The sequence below is a fragment of the Sardina pilchardus genome, chromosome 9 (assembly GCF_963854185.1).
Source record: "Sardina pilchardus chromosome 9, fSarPil1.1, whole genome shotgun sequence".
Classification (NCBI taxonomy): domain Eukaryota; kingdom Metazoa; phylum Chordata; class Actinopteri; order Clupeiformes; family Clupeidae; genus Sardina; species Sardina pilchardus.
Genome location: NC_085002.1, coordinates 32,575,918 through 32,590,927, shown reverse-complemented (window position 1 = coordinate 32,590,927; position 15,010 = coordinate 32,575,918). Strand labels below are relative to the sequence as shown.

Sequence of the window (15,010 nt, the reverse complement as noted above, 5' to 3'; positions counted from 1 at the left end):
TGTTATTGGGATTTTCTACATTTAAAGTGCACAAATATAATTTTGGCAATCTCACAACCTCCAGGGCAATCTCTGGCGGCCCCTATTGGGGTCCCCGGACCGCAGGTTGGGAACCATTGGCCTAACGGCTTTGTTTAGTAGGCGTACAGATTTTAAACCCTCCTTTAATGTGCGCACAGGATTGTGGGTGTTTCAAGCACGCAGAGGATACATGCATGCATCCTCGAAAATTCAGCAAGACTTTGATGGATGCATGACATTGGAACAATACTTCGGTGGGACATGATGATCCTTCAAATAACAGCCTTGAAGAATCCCACCTTGCACCTCTCAACAGCAAAAGCAGGAGCCACCCAACTGTTTTGAAGCTGGCTGTGTTTCTCTCTAAGGTGGATCTGCCCAAGCCTACCCTACTGCTGGCAGGTGATCCAGATAAGGATCACGCCTCAATGCCACCTTAGCTATGGTGTTCCCAAGAGTTTGTGCAGAGCTCCAGGAGAGCCCCTGCAAAAGCCTCATGCCCCAAATGCCTCTCGCCCTGGGCAGCCATGGTTGGCCAGAGGAATTCCTCAGTTTAAGATAGATGACACCGCCCTATATGATGCCTCCCACCCAGGCGTGAGCGAGAGTACGAGGCTGGCAGATAGTGGCTGAATCTCAATCTCTCCCCTCAAAGACTCAAACACATTGCACATTCCCACAAACTTTGTGAGGGCTTGACATGTCCCACTACGAAATTGTGAAGTGCTTAAGGGGTCGCTCACACCTTTTCTGTGCCCTCTTATAAGTCTGCGTCTATGCTCACTTTACTCAAGGGAATTACCTGCAATTCATAGTGACGTGAAACACCTGTAATGGAACAGTGTACCTTCCACAGTACACTCGCCCAGCTTTACAAAGAGGTCAGGCATTTGATGGTAGGCCAAACTGCGTGGGAACAGTGGCCTCAAGATGAGTCCTGACCATAAAATGTTACCCAAGGGGCTGGAAACTTGAAAAAACAGCAGTACACAACTGCCATAAAACTGAAACGGAAACATGTTTGCAACACGTTGGAGCTTTCTCTCTTGCACATCCTCCACGGGATGGGAGGCTGGATGCATGAAGAACAATCAGGTTCTTCCAAACCAAACTCACTCAACAATGTCTGCATGGACCATGCTTTGTGTGTGTGTCTGTCTACCTGTGAGTTTACCTGACCTATGTGTGTGTGTGTGCGTGCGTGCGTGCGTGCGTGCGTGCGTGCGTGCGTGCGTGCGTGCGTGCGTGCGTGCGTGCGTGCGTGGGTATGCATACATATGCTTGTGTAACGGATACCAGCTAGTTAGCTGTATGAGTAGAACGTTAGTAAACCTCTCTCCCCGACGCCTCAAGAGCGCTGCTGGCATTAAAGCTAATGTGTGTGTGTGTGTGTGTGTGTGTGTGTGTGTGTGTGTGTGTGTTTATATTTTTGTGTGTGTGTGTCTATATTTTTGTGTGCGTGTGTCTATATTTTTATGTGCGTGTGTCAACACAGCCATATGGATCCAGGCATGTTTATTGGTGCAAAAGTATGGAGCCTGCACTATGCTGCTCCCAGGCATGCACCAACAATTGGTGATTATCGGGTTCAAGCACCTATTGATAGGCAGAGGTAGAAAGTAATGAATTACATTTACTCATGTTACTTCATTGTGTAGTTTTTTTGTGTATGTTGTCTTCATTAGAATAACCTACTAGACCCATGTGCATGCAGTCTGGTTTCAAGAGTGGTCATTCTGAAACTGCTCTTCTGTCTGTGACTGAAGCATTGAGAGTAGCCTAGGTAAGTCCCCTGCTCAGTATTAATTTTACTAGATTTATAGCCTTTGATACTGTTAACCATAACATTCTCCTTCCTGTCTGGACTAGGAGTTTCTTGCAAGCTCTTGACTGGTTTGAATCTTACCTTAAAGGTTGTCTTTTCAGCGTGTCTTGCCAGGGACAGATATCAAATCAGGTTTTGGTGTTTCCAGCTAAAACAGCTATTTCCAATCTCCAGTTTGACTCATCCTCACTGAGCCCAATAGATTGGCTCATAACTTATCGTAATTGATGACTGACTTACAGTAACTTCTCTGAGCATGTAGCCTCAATTGCAAAATTATGTTGGTTTATCCTTTACACAACATTTCAAAGATCAGACCTCATCTGACACAAGATTCCACACAGCTTTTTGTATGGTTATCTCCCAGATGGACTAATTCATTAGCTGGCCTACCTGCTTGTGTAGTAAAGTCGTTACAACTGATTCTGAATGCTACATGTAACTCCCCTCCTGTAGTTACTCTCCACTGGCTTCCTAGTGGCCAGAATTAAATTGAAATGTCTCACTTTGGCCTAAAGGACACTGTATCTGCTCATTGCTATCTTAATTTAGTGATCAAGATGTATATCCCCAACCACCTGCAGACCTCTGATGAGCGTCTGTTGTTTTCGCCAGCCATAAACGCTAGGTCAAAGTCAAGACTCTTTTCCTCAGTGGTTCCTTGTTGGTGGAATGAGTTGCGCAGTGCTCTCCGTTCCTGTGATAGTTTTGGGTCTAGTTTATTAAGCGTTTCTTCTGGTTTGTATATTATAATATTTATTTATTTTCTATTGATTGAATTTACATTGTTGTTTAACATTGCTATTCTTCTTTATATTGCCAACTTTTAAATTGTTTACTGTTAAATTTAACTATTGTATTTTGTTATTTGTATGTCGCTTTGGACAAAAGTGTCTGCTAAATGCTATAACCATAACCATAGTAACATTCTGTTCAACAGAGAGCTGATCACAGCCAACATGAGAGTGCAGTGAGGGAACAGCTTCGTCAAAGAAACAGCAGTGGAGAGGGTCAGCTACAGCGGGCAGATACAGAAATCAACATCAGTAAGGATCTTGAGCTGGACTCATCAAGTATGGTCATAAGAACCTTTATCAGTGTATCACTGAGAGAATCCTACATCATAGTCTGTGTTACGCAGACGCTGCATAGCTGCAGCTGATAGCTGCACTGCTCATGACCACAAAGCTCTGCAGATGCTGGTTAGATCAATACAGCACATCGCAAATACTGATACAGCCATCCAGCATCATCCCTGCAACAGTCTCCACTCTCCTGCCATCTACATATAGATCCGTATACAATCAGTTCCATTCACAAATCATCAGGATACTGCTGCTGTCACACATTTCATGCACAATTAAGTACAAGCTGCGAGGAAGAAAGAGGAAGAAAGTTTACGTTTTCATTTAAATTAGGAAATAAGATGACTAATTTGATCATAATTTGAAAAGATTGTTTATTTCGTAAGCTTACTTGAAAGGCCAACGCTGTGTGTGTGTGTGTGTGTGTGTGTGTGTGTGTGTGTGTGTGTGTGTGTGTGTGTGTGAGAGGAGTGGGGGTGGGGTTGGGGGTGCTGCTGGCAAATGTTGCCTGTCACAGGTGAAAGCCTACAACGTAAGTGGATACGGTTACTATTATTTAGCAGAGTGGTAAAGGCAGAATGTTATCTAGGCTTGGCCTACTGTCTGCACATAATAAAATAAATTAGTTGGCATGTCGATATAAGTAGATGACACAACAGGTGCGCTTGTGTAATACAGAGTAGCCTTGGCCTGTATCTTTTTGCCAGTAGGAGGCTCTGCTGATGAATAATGAATGCTATCTGGGTTTGTGTACTCACTGTTGAGTAAATTATATATGAACCCATCACCAGCAGACTCGGTAGCCAATATCTATGTAGGGCCTACACAGAGGCTACTGCACTCGTCCTCCTATCGCAACACACACACACACACACACACACACACACACACACACACACACACACACACACACACGCTACAATAACACACAAACAGATGTACAAACTTAAATGTTAATCTTTCAATCTGAGTTCCCTTAGGATCAGCAGTCAGGTGATTTAATTACCCAAGGTAACCTAACACCTAATAAGTGTTCATATAACCTACTGTCATCATGAAACTCGTAGTATAGGCTTTGTGGCATGTAAATGAAAGGATAGGCTACATTTTCCGGGCCTAACCTCCAAAATGTTGGTCACAGGCACTGTTCTAATTTGACCCAGACAGCTCTAAGCCCACCCAAGAACAGGCAAACAATATCACGTAGTTGGTAGCCCATGGGGATGGGTTCAACCGCACGCGGGGTGTCGCGTGTCACTAACCAGGTTGATGGAATTTGAGCCCACTCTTGCGGCACCTCGCTGAAAGGATCCGGTCGAACCCGAGTGAACGATAATGTGTCTTTACCGTTCACACGGGACTCGTTATCTAACCCATTAACCGCACAAGAGAGAATTCGCAAGAGAATAATGAAAATGTAACGCGAATTGGGGATAATATCACACCAGCCGGTAGTGGATGTAGATCCAGATAGCCGAAGCTATCTGCTCTGGCCCAATGATTGCTCATGTCAACAGGTGCTTTTGGAGAAGGAACGCCCCTGTGTAGCATCGATGACAGTTTATGGCCATTGACGCGCGAAGAATTTCAGACCAGTGGTTGACAGCGTATCTACTGACACGCGCAATATTACACATCTCCCCTAGTTCCGCAGATTAAGTTTCACAGGTAAGGAGTCCCCAAAGTTGCAATTTGGTTCGGAGCGTTGATATCATTGGCGCGGAAGTGCAGTTGGGACCACACAAAAAGGTTCCAAAGACGTTGTGGAGTACCTGTGTTACGCAAAAGATCCTGTGAGATTCTGGCAGAACATCCGTGATGTCTCATCAAACTGGTATCCACGGTAAGTAGGCATACAATTTATGACTGGAAACAGTTAAAGAGAACACAATATTCCTTTTGATTTGATGGTCAATGTGTTGAAGTTGCTGGTCTATGTATGACCCACTCAACAATTGGTGATAATAGGCATTATGTGTTTGAAGTGATTTGTGAAACGACTTCAGTTTGCAGGCCTAAGTAAACATTTTTAAATTGATAAATGACGTATATATTTAAATAAGCTAATTGATAGCCTATATAAAATATAGACTATACTTTCTCTGCAGTGACACATTTAAGACATGTGCTATCAGATAGGTTTCAACTGGCATTTACTGCATCATTGACTCAATTTTAGGTGAATGAGCTCAGCTTTTAATATATGTTGGGGAAGGGAGGGGTCTTTATGGAAGGATTTCTTAGTTTTACATTAAGTGTATGACAATTGATAGAACCATCAGTAACTGGAGCTAAGGGCGGAAGCACTACCTCACCTGTCTCTGCTACACTTGCATTATTGATGGTTCTCTCCTCAGTAACCATGGTGAAGGTGAGGTGGGGATACAGTCCTCAGTTCATTCAGAGGATGTCAGTCATTCATTGCTTTAGGACATTGTATCACCTCAACTGTATGGGATTAGTTATGATAGACCACATGCAATTGGGTTAACCGTAGGTCATCCATGTAAAAACATTGAAACTGTTGGAACTGAACTGCTTATATGCCCTATATCCCTATCACCGTGTGGTTGTGCTGCACATTGCCAGACCTGGATATCAGATCTGCTCCTTTCACAAGGAGTCTAATAACCTCATCTTCTATCCTCCACAAGTTCTTGTCTTTCTTTTCCCGTCTCTCCTTTTTTTGATCCATACTCCATTGTGTTGGTCCGACACATATCTTTTTATCGTTTGTGTGTCTTTCTGCCACAGCTACTTCTGAGCTGAGGGAATTCTTAGCCAAAGCCCGAGGAGGAGCAATAAGGATAATCAAAATTGTCATTAGGAACGGTGAGGAGACATGTCTATTTGTGTGTGTGTGTGTGTGTGTGTGTGTGTGTGTGTGTGTGTGTTATATGACATTGTTGTATTATGAAGCCTGTAAATGGAATTATTATGGTGTGTGGTGAAATATGTTGTTATGGGATGCATTATAACATCTCTGTAGTTGGTGATTATGGGAAGTATTATGGAGTGTGATAATGCGGTTCCTACAGGGTGTGTGATGGGAGTTGTGCTTTGTGTTTCAGAGCAGCTGGTTTTGGGGGCATACAGAGAGCCCTCTCAGAGCTGGGACCGCGACTATGACCACTTCCTGCTTCCATTGCTGGACGCCCAGGAGCCCTGCTACATCCTGTATCGGCTGGACTCTCAGAACGCACAAGGCTATGAGTGGATCTTCATCTCCTGGTCACCGGACCATTGCCCTGTACATATAACCCACTAGCCACACAAACACAGACAGAATTTCACACAAACCACATGCACAGTGTGCTGTTGCCTCATGTTGACTGACCCTGTTGCTTTACTTGTAGGTGAGGCTGAAAATGGTGTATGCTGCCACAAGGGCCACTTTGAAGAAGGAGTTTGGTGGAGGTCATGTGAAAGATGAAATGTTTGGCACAATTCAGGTAGGCCGGTCTCTCAAGCACTCGCTTCATTTAAACTATGATTCGTTGATTTAAACTATGATGTTATTAAAATATGCTAACAACAGCTACACTAAAGAGCCCCTAGATGCCCCTAGAAGAGTAGTAGGCTTATACTACACCTAGGGTGCACTCAGCCAAACACAGTGTATCATTCAATTAAGTCTGAATATTAGGAGTGTTTTCCTTGTAATTGAGACGTACAACTGAGAAGCCTGTCAGGATGTGTTCCACTGTAGGCCTGCTCATTTCATTCATGAGCAGCTGACTCCACCCAGTCTCAAGGTGGGCCAGAATGTTCAGTTGATTCTGACATTTAGGTCCTTTACGTATCTATTTATACATATTAATACATAGATTAAACATATACGTTTGACTTCTTTGGTTACCGGTATCTTGAAAATTTGTCCCACTATAACTGTCCAATTAGGATGAAGTCTCCTGCCACTACATGTGACCTTACCTTTGTGGTTAAATGACCCTGATGAAGGCGTAAGCCGAAACGTTGGTCAATAAAAAATCTTTAAGTTCCGAATGTGCCACGACACTTTTGTTTAAATTTAACCTTTAATTTACCGCCGTGAGCACCTCACAAGGTGTGCGTTTACTCATACAAACAAATACCTTACCTTTGTGACCATTCACAAACCTACACATCTGTGTAACTGTTGGACCTGTTCTGTACAGGAGGATATGTGCTTCCAGGGCTACCTTAGACACATGTCGTCCTGCTCCTCACCAGCTCCTCTGACCACTGCTGAACAGGAGCTGCACCGAATCAAGCTCACAGAGGTCAGTAGACCTTTTAGTCTTCCCGCCCCCCTTTCATCTTTCACTTCTTTTGAATATTGCTGCAACTCAATCAATTAATAGATTACTTGGTGCTAATGTTGAATCTCCCATTGTCTCTTTCAGGACAAAGTAGTAAGGGTAAGTTATGCTGTATGTCTTGATATACTGTATATACCTGTACATGAGATATATTGTAGAGGTGGAAAACTCCAGCTTCAGAGAGTAAAAGTCCGATCATGTGTTGGTTCTACCTGGGCACTTAGCAAAGGTGATCTCATCAATAAGCTGCTCTACCTAGCAGAAGAGTTGTGCTAATTAGAATCAGCTGGTTTAAATAAATGGTTGGCACAGATATGTGGTAGGACTTTAACTTTCTGAAACTTGATTTTTCCACTTCAGGATATATACCTGTATGGGTATAGTTTATGTGTCGTAAAATGTGTATGGTTGGGTATTGGTAGATAATGAACTAAACAGTATTTTTTGTAACAGGATGAACGCAGACGGCTACCCACTCCAATAGGACGACCCAAGGTGTGCTACCCATGTAATTACTCCAACAAATGCTGCATTTGTTTTCTTTCTCTCTCTTTTGCTCTCTCTCTCTCTCTCTCTCTCTCTCTCTCACACACACACACACACACACACACACACACACACACACACAGACACACACACATACACAACAATGACTGAAGGCTAGTATTAGCTTGGTTCATGTATCATCTCTTTCCCTCTCTGTCTCTCTCTCTCTTTGCCTCTCTCTCTTGCTCTCTGTGTGTTGCAGGTAATGACAGAGATCTGCGTAGGAAACAAGCTTCAAGGTTTAGCCTTCCCTCTTCAGGAGGAGGCCAAACGAGCCCTGGTGCAGCTCAAACACAAACTTATCAACTATATTCAGCTGGTGAGTTGAGCATGTATTAGCACTACATAATAGCTTGGGCTTTATTTGATTTATCAATAGTAATAGACATCGGTTTAAACTGGCATACTTTTAAGGGTACGATCACGAAAAAATCATGAAAAGTGCCTGCTTGATAATCAACATAGCCCTTTTGTTTCCATGTCTTCTCAGAAACTGGATGTCGAGAAGGAAACCATTGAACTAGTCCACACAACCCCTACAGAGACACGGGACCTGCCATTCCGCATCCCCTCAAATGCCCCACGCTATCACCTCTTTCTATACAAACACTCCCATCAGGGACAGCATCTGGAATCTCTGGGTCAGTACAACATTGATGTCAGATCATCTTATTGGTACCCTCCGCTACAATAATATTAACTTTTTGTCCACTAGGTGTCACTGTGGCTTTGAGACATGTTTGAGACTTGATCAGCTACAATTCAATTATCAATGGGACTATTACAAATTGTCAGGGAAGTGATTAGGGTTTAACAATTTATCTGAAATTGAACACGTAATCTTAGTGATCATTTTATTTGATTTTTCATGTTATGTAGGCCGGTATGTCAGTTGCTCCCACTCCCTTTCTGTTCGTACTAGTTTTTATTTCCTGCACACAACAGAATAGATCATTAAAGTATAGAGATATTACATATTGAGTTTATGTTTATCCTCAACTCCCTATGTCTCTTCCTCTCCCTCCATCAGTGTTCATCTACTCGATGCCCGGCCACAACTGCAGCATCAAGGAGAGGATGCTGTATTCTAGCTGTCTAAACAGACTTTTAGATGAGGTTGAGCGAGACTACCATCTTGAGGTCACCAAAAAGGTACATCGAGTCAGATAGACAAACTTTGTGTAGCCCTGAATGAAAAATCCATAAATGTTACACAAACACACGTATATAATACGCCTAAGAACTGTGTTTTGTGTGTGTTTGGTCAGATGGAGATTGACAGCGGTGAAGGGCTGACGGAGGAGTTCTTATATGAAGAAGTACACCCTAAATCAAACTCTGTGAAGCAAACTTTCGCCAAGCCCCGAGGCCCCCCTGGCAAGAGGGGCAACAAGCGACTCATAAAGGGGGGAGGAGAGAATGGGGAGGAGAGCTAAACCGGCACCTCCAACACTCCAAAACATCTGCCTCTGCTTTCCACATTTCTTCCTTGGCTACACTATTAACTGGCTTTATTCTTTGCCTGAGCCAAGTTACATTCATACTCTCCCTCTTTTATCTTATTTTGCTGTACTGTGGTGACACATCACCCATTCTTATTTCTCTTTCTACCCACACTTTGTTCCTAATGCAGGGACCCACTCAAGACATGGAGTCAGTGCTGATTAATCAGTTACGAATGCTTAATATTTTTCACATATAAAATGAACGATTATCACCAAATAAAATATTTTTCTTGTACATTTAGGCCTAACCAGCACTTAGCCTCCTGTGTGTTTATTGTTGTTGAGCAGTCATGCCTCTTTCTCAACATCTCTTTTTTGCTAGATCGTGCTTGGTTTGTTTCATTAAAGCTGCTTTTGGAGGTTTGTTAGCTTCAGCCGAGCTGCTTGGTTTTCACTGCAGTCGTCGCTCTCTCACGCTTCCTGGAAAGCGATTACTAGGAACGACAGTACCCTGTCGGCTATTAGCAGAAACCGACTGGATAGCTTCAAATGGAATCACGAGCTTCCCAATGGGGCCAATGGAAAGGCTGCGCGTCGTGACCGCAGTTCTGCGAAACGGAGCGCGCGAGGACGAAGCTCCAGTGGCTGCGAGTGTCGATATTCAGTGCTATTCTTGGAATTAAATTCCCAGAACTTCGTCCCTTCAATTTGTTAAACACGGGAGTTTTTCTGTCTGCGTTCATATCAGAAGGGAATCTGTTTATATTTCTCGTGCTTCTCTTGGTCGTATTATTTCATGAACATTGCGTTAGTTTTATTGGAGCTGTCGGGTTGACAGTAAACACCTCGAATATCTGTTTACATTTGATGATGGCTTGATTACAACGTTCCAGTGAAAATATGACTTTACTCACTCATGGTGGACTTCAGTGTGTTGATTCTGTAGGTTACCGACCCACATCAAGGTAAGACTGAGCGACTAACCTAGTCTAGTTAGCAGGCAGAGCTTCTCAAATCCCTACATTTGCAGGGTTCGTTTGGGTATTCCAGGCTAGGCTACGACAAACCTAGTCTAATTCGAATGCGTATGGCTTACGAAATCGTCGTTCAGTTTATAATTGTATTGAATTTTCTACGACTTTTAAAACCCCTTGTCAAGTGTCCTCAATTTATTTTATTTACCCTTATTTTTGTTCTCAAAGATTGATCTTTGTTTATGAAGATCTGATGTCGTTATGTTGTAGGCCTATTAGAATCAATTTATTAGATAATTATTTTAACATTTGGAGAACAGTACAAAAGAGTAGGCTAGTGGTTAAATGTACTTTATTGGAATAGCCTACCCCAAACACCAAGGTTGTCTAGTGAGAAAATGAGATGAGATCAACATTTGTTATTATTAAGTTTAGTATAAACTGATTTGTGACACATAATCACATCAATTGTATTACATTTCAAATTATTTTTTCTGTGTGTTCTCAAATGAAGAGGCCCTAAATAAAGCTTGGTTAATTTATCATCCATATCATTATGTCCAGTGTTGTATAGTAACTAAGTAATAATACTTCACTACTTAAGTATATTTTGGGATACTTTGTACTTTACTTGAGTTTTTAAAATTCAGATTACTTTCACTTTTACTTCACTATATTTCCAAACTTAATTGCATACTTTTACTCCAATACATTTTCAATGAGCCATATAGTTACTCGTTACAAAAAAAAAAAAAAATGAAAAAATGACCCTACCGGTGACTTCAACGAAGTCAGGAATGACTTGTCTAGGCATGTTACTTGCGCATGGCGGTACTCCACCTGTCAGCTTCACGTGAACAGCTCAGCAGAAGTCAGAATAGAAAGCTTCGCAATGGAAGAAGACGAGATGGAAACAGCAGCTACTGTCTGTTGGCTACAAATGAAGGGGACCCTGATGATGAGCACCCCTGGCCATATTTAAACACAATGTTCTCCTACGTTGATGTGAAAGATTCATCCTATTGAATGAAGTGCCTCTTATGCCTCCCAAAAAATGTTGAAATTCTATCTTACAAAAACTCCCCCTCAATTTAAAGAAGCACATTGAGGAAATGTCAGTCTTCTGACTACTTGTCTTTTTCAAGGTTTAAAAATGCTGGATAAACTTTAAAATATAAAAAAATGATTGATTTAATTATTATTAACATTTACTTGATTATTATTAACTTTTACTTTCATTACTTGAGTACATTTAATTGAACATTACTTGTCATACTTAAGTGCAAGAAATGTCAGATACTTTAAGACTTTAACTCAAGTAACATTTCAGTCGGTGAAAAAGTAATTAGTAATTTACCAAAGTAATTTTTTGGTAGGGTACCCATACTTCTACTTGAGTTTGATTTTCCAGTACTTTATACAACACTGATTATGTCTATGAATGTGTAAATGGAAGGCCTTTGAGGGGGGGGGGAATAGTCATTTTAAACATGTCTGAGTGATCAGCCCACACTGTTCTCTTTCTTATATTAAGTTTGACCTTTTCGGTTCTTGAGTGCCGGAGTCCAGTTCTTCACAGTAGCCTATGTTACTAGTTAAGGACTTATCATGTAATTTATATCAAAGGCCCTTGGTTTTGATCCGTGTGTCTTATTAGTTTCAACATTGTCTGACATTTTTTAAAAAAAATAAGCAATAGCCGCCTACCTCATAAGGGGAAAATACAGGATGCATTTTGGTGCAGATGCAGTCTTGTTGGTTTCACTGTACCTTATTGTTCTGTTTTCTCAACAGAATTCTTTTTCATTAATACTCCATTGCAAAGGCTGCCTGCTGCCTTCTGCCTTCAGCTATGGTCGCCAGGGAGAGGAACTTGCAGAGTGATGCAGACAACAGACAGCAGACTGTGTCACACCACCAGTCCTGCATGTGTCTTGCCTCCCACATGTGGGACCCCAGCACAGACCTGCTGCACATCAGCAACACCTTCCAGCAGCTTCATACATCAGGTATGGGCTGTGTCCTTATGTTTTGCTTTGCCATGTTCAATTGCTAATTATCACCATGTGCATGTCAGTTATATTAGTAACACTCAAGAGCTCAGTGTTTCTAAACACTAATGAATGACTCTCTCTGAATGTTGCTACTTTCCAAATCCAAATTACTCTATCTTGAACAGGCAACACTGTATTGTTACATGTTCTTCTGAAGTGAAGACATCAGACAGACAACATCTGTTTCACACATCAGACACAAGAGGGACTGAACAGTACTTACAACAGCAGTGAAAAAACATATAACAGTCCAATGCCGGAAGTATGCTATAAATGGTACTGCAGTATTTTCAGTACAGTCAAAGTAAGACTATATGCATATTAGCTGCTAAAATCATGCACAACACTGTGAGGTTGCAGTAACATGATTAAATAAAGAAGCTGATTTATTTCATATAACGTTAAACTATTTCACTGGAATTAGTAAGTTGTGGAGTGTCTGTATACTGCATAAGGGACCTGAATAAGTCTACATTACTGTTAGTACTACATCTAACATATTTTCCTTCAGTGTAGTATTGCACTAATCATTGGAAATGCCTTTACACAAACAACACTACTCTTCAGTTTTAGTGGCATACTCCACTTTCTCTGATGCACATTCACTTCCGCTTCCACACAGATGTATCTGTGATGGGACGTGCGTTTCTGGTCGATCAGTGATGTACAATGAAATAATGAGTAGCCCAGTGAGTGAGTTGAAAACGTTTTTCTGTTTCCACTGATAGGCTGGTACTGGGGCGCCATTTCTGCAGCCGAGGCCAAGATTGCTCTTCAGGATGCATATGAGGGCGCCTTCCTAGTGCGCGACAGCAGTCACCCACACTACATGCTGACACTGTCGGTGAAGACTTGTTTTGGCCCCACCAGTGTCCGCATTGAGTATAACTGTGGTCTCTTCCGGTTGGACTCCAGCTCCCCTTCCCTCTCCAGCCTGCTCTCCTTCCCCAGTGTTCCCAGTCTGGTCCAGCACTATGTGAGTGCTGGCCAAAGACAGGGAGAGGGTGAACTGGAGGAAGAAGAGGCAAAGTCATGGGAGTCTATGACACCCAAAGGTAACGCTGTGCTCTTGAAACTTCGATATCCGCTGCACAAACCCCAGGCCTTTCCCTCTTTACAGCACCTTACTCGCCTTGTTATCAACCGCCATGCCCCCAGCCCTACCCAACTGCCTTTGCCTGGACCATTGATGCTTTTTCTGCAGGAGTACCCTTTCTACATCTGAGGACATCAAAGGCCTCCAAACAAATTCCTTTCTTCAATGGTCCTTCTGCAAAGCCTGGACAGAATGATCATACCAATTAAGCAGGACTAACTTACAGTATACTACCATACTTATATGCCACTTCTGGTGTATCCAGATTGAATAAGGCCCATGAGGAGGAAAACCCCAGCAATTTAAAATGAACATAAAAAATAATGATTGTTAATTAATTACAGTAACTTTAAATAATGTGACTGACTGTTATTAACTGTTTGTTTTACAAATATCTGTTTTCAAGTAAAATTGTACTTTTTAATCCGTTTTGCTTATTTTTGAATTAGAAGGATTTATTGTATTCATGGAAATTTATTTTTGCAATGTGTATTATGTTTTTGGTACATCGACTGCCTCTTGCTAGCCGCTAATGTTACAGGCTGTCCAAGTGAGGCCTACTTAAATGGGCGTTACTGAATTGGTGAAGTCACTGTCTCTGCAAGCTTCTTATCAGGCTTAGAGTCAAAACTCTTTTTATTAATAGCTCAGCACAGGACGAGGTGTAGCCTACATATTAACAGCAAGGTACAGCAAAGTGCACTTTGTATACACTATACTTTATGGTCATGGTATTTAAAAGACGCTTTTGTCTAGAGTGACATACAAATAACAACAATACAATAGTTACATCAGAGACGGTATTTAAGTATCTTTGGTTACATTTAATAGTAAACAATTAAAGCAACACTAAAGCACTGTTCCTCTGTCGCACACACACTATTGGTTTATCCAGCAAATAACAATGTCCACAGACAAGGGAGAGTATATTGTATGATTTCATGAAAGTATGATTTATTGCGACATCGAAGCAAGAACATCTTAAGTCTCATTCCATCAAATTACATCGCTACCGATCTGGCAAACTTACATAGTGTGGTTATAGCCCATAGAGGGCTGCGAAGCGAATGCAGAAGTGCCATTCCCCCTATTACGAGTTGAAGAACCACTGAAATGATTTTGGAAATATAATTTTAAAAAACTCTTAGTGCTGCTTTAAAAAAAAGTTGGCAGACTACACCAAGGAGAACAGAAATAATAAGTAGGCCTAATGACTTCCCCTTGGGAATCAATAAAGTATGTATGTATGTATCTATCTATGTATATCTATCTATCTATCTATCTATCTAATTCAATCAATAGCCTAATGAAAATAATACTATAATATATAAACCATAACGCACAATCCTTATTAATTGTAGGCTACAAAGATTCAGAGCTCTGAACAGCTCTCAAAGGCTGGGTTAGCCTGACCAGCCAGACCCACATCAACATACTAGATTTCTATAGCTAAGGTTGGGTAGTAGGATTAGATTTGAGTTGACCTGTCAACCTATTATTAAACTGAAACAATTTTCTATTGCCATTAACCAGTCATGAGCAAACACAAGACATTAGTATTAACCCTGTTGAAGCTACACATTTACGATGGTCAGAGTCTATGGTTAATTCATATCAGGCTAATTCCCTTTGCAGCATTCATAAGTCATCTGATAGGCTAGCC

General features: G+C 41.6%; 2 protein-coding genes across 3 annotated transcripts; both read left to right on the top strand.

Moving 5' to 3' along the window:
- The first annotated feature begins 4,611 nt into the window (after positions 1-4,611).
- Positions 4,612-9,214, top strand: LOC134092332 (twinfilin-2-like). 2 transcript variants are annotated; one of them, XM_062545134.1, is made up of 11 exons: positions 4,612-4,774; positions 5,686-5,763; positions 6,003-6,181; positions 6,288-6,383; positions 7,089-7,193; positions 7,317-7,331; positions 7,686-7,727; positions 7,981-8,097; positions 8,269-8,419; positions 8,809-8,930; positions 9,047-9,214. In XM_062545134.1, exons 1-11 carry the CDS (start codon positions 4,750-4,752, stop codon positions 9,212-9,214), a joined length of 1,098 nt encoding a protein of 365 aa, XP_062401118.1. In that variant the 5' UTR covers positions 4,612-4,749. The 2 variants fall into 2 exon arrangements, with proteins under 2 accessions (XP_062401118.1, XP_062401119.1); XM_062545135.1 differs by lacking the exons at positions 7,317-7,331; positions 7,686-7,727.
- A 615-nt stretch (positions 9,215-9,829) lies between these two features.
- LOC134092016 (cytokine-inducible SH2-containing protein-like) lies at positions 9,830-14,141 on the top strand. The gene is made up of 3 exons (XM_062544805.1): positions 9,830-10,188; positions 11,992-12,206; positions 12,980-14,141. Exons 2-3 carry the CDS (start codon positions 12,050-12,052, stop codon positions 13,474-13,476), a joined length of 654 nt encoding a protein of 217 aa, XP_062400789.1. The 5' UTR covers positions 9,830-10,188; positions 11,992-12,049; the 3' UTR covers positions 13,477-14,141.
- Positions 14,142-15,010: the final 869 nt, after the last annotated feature.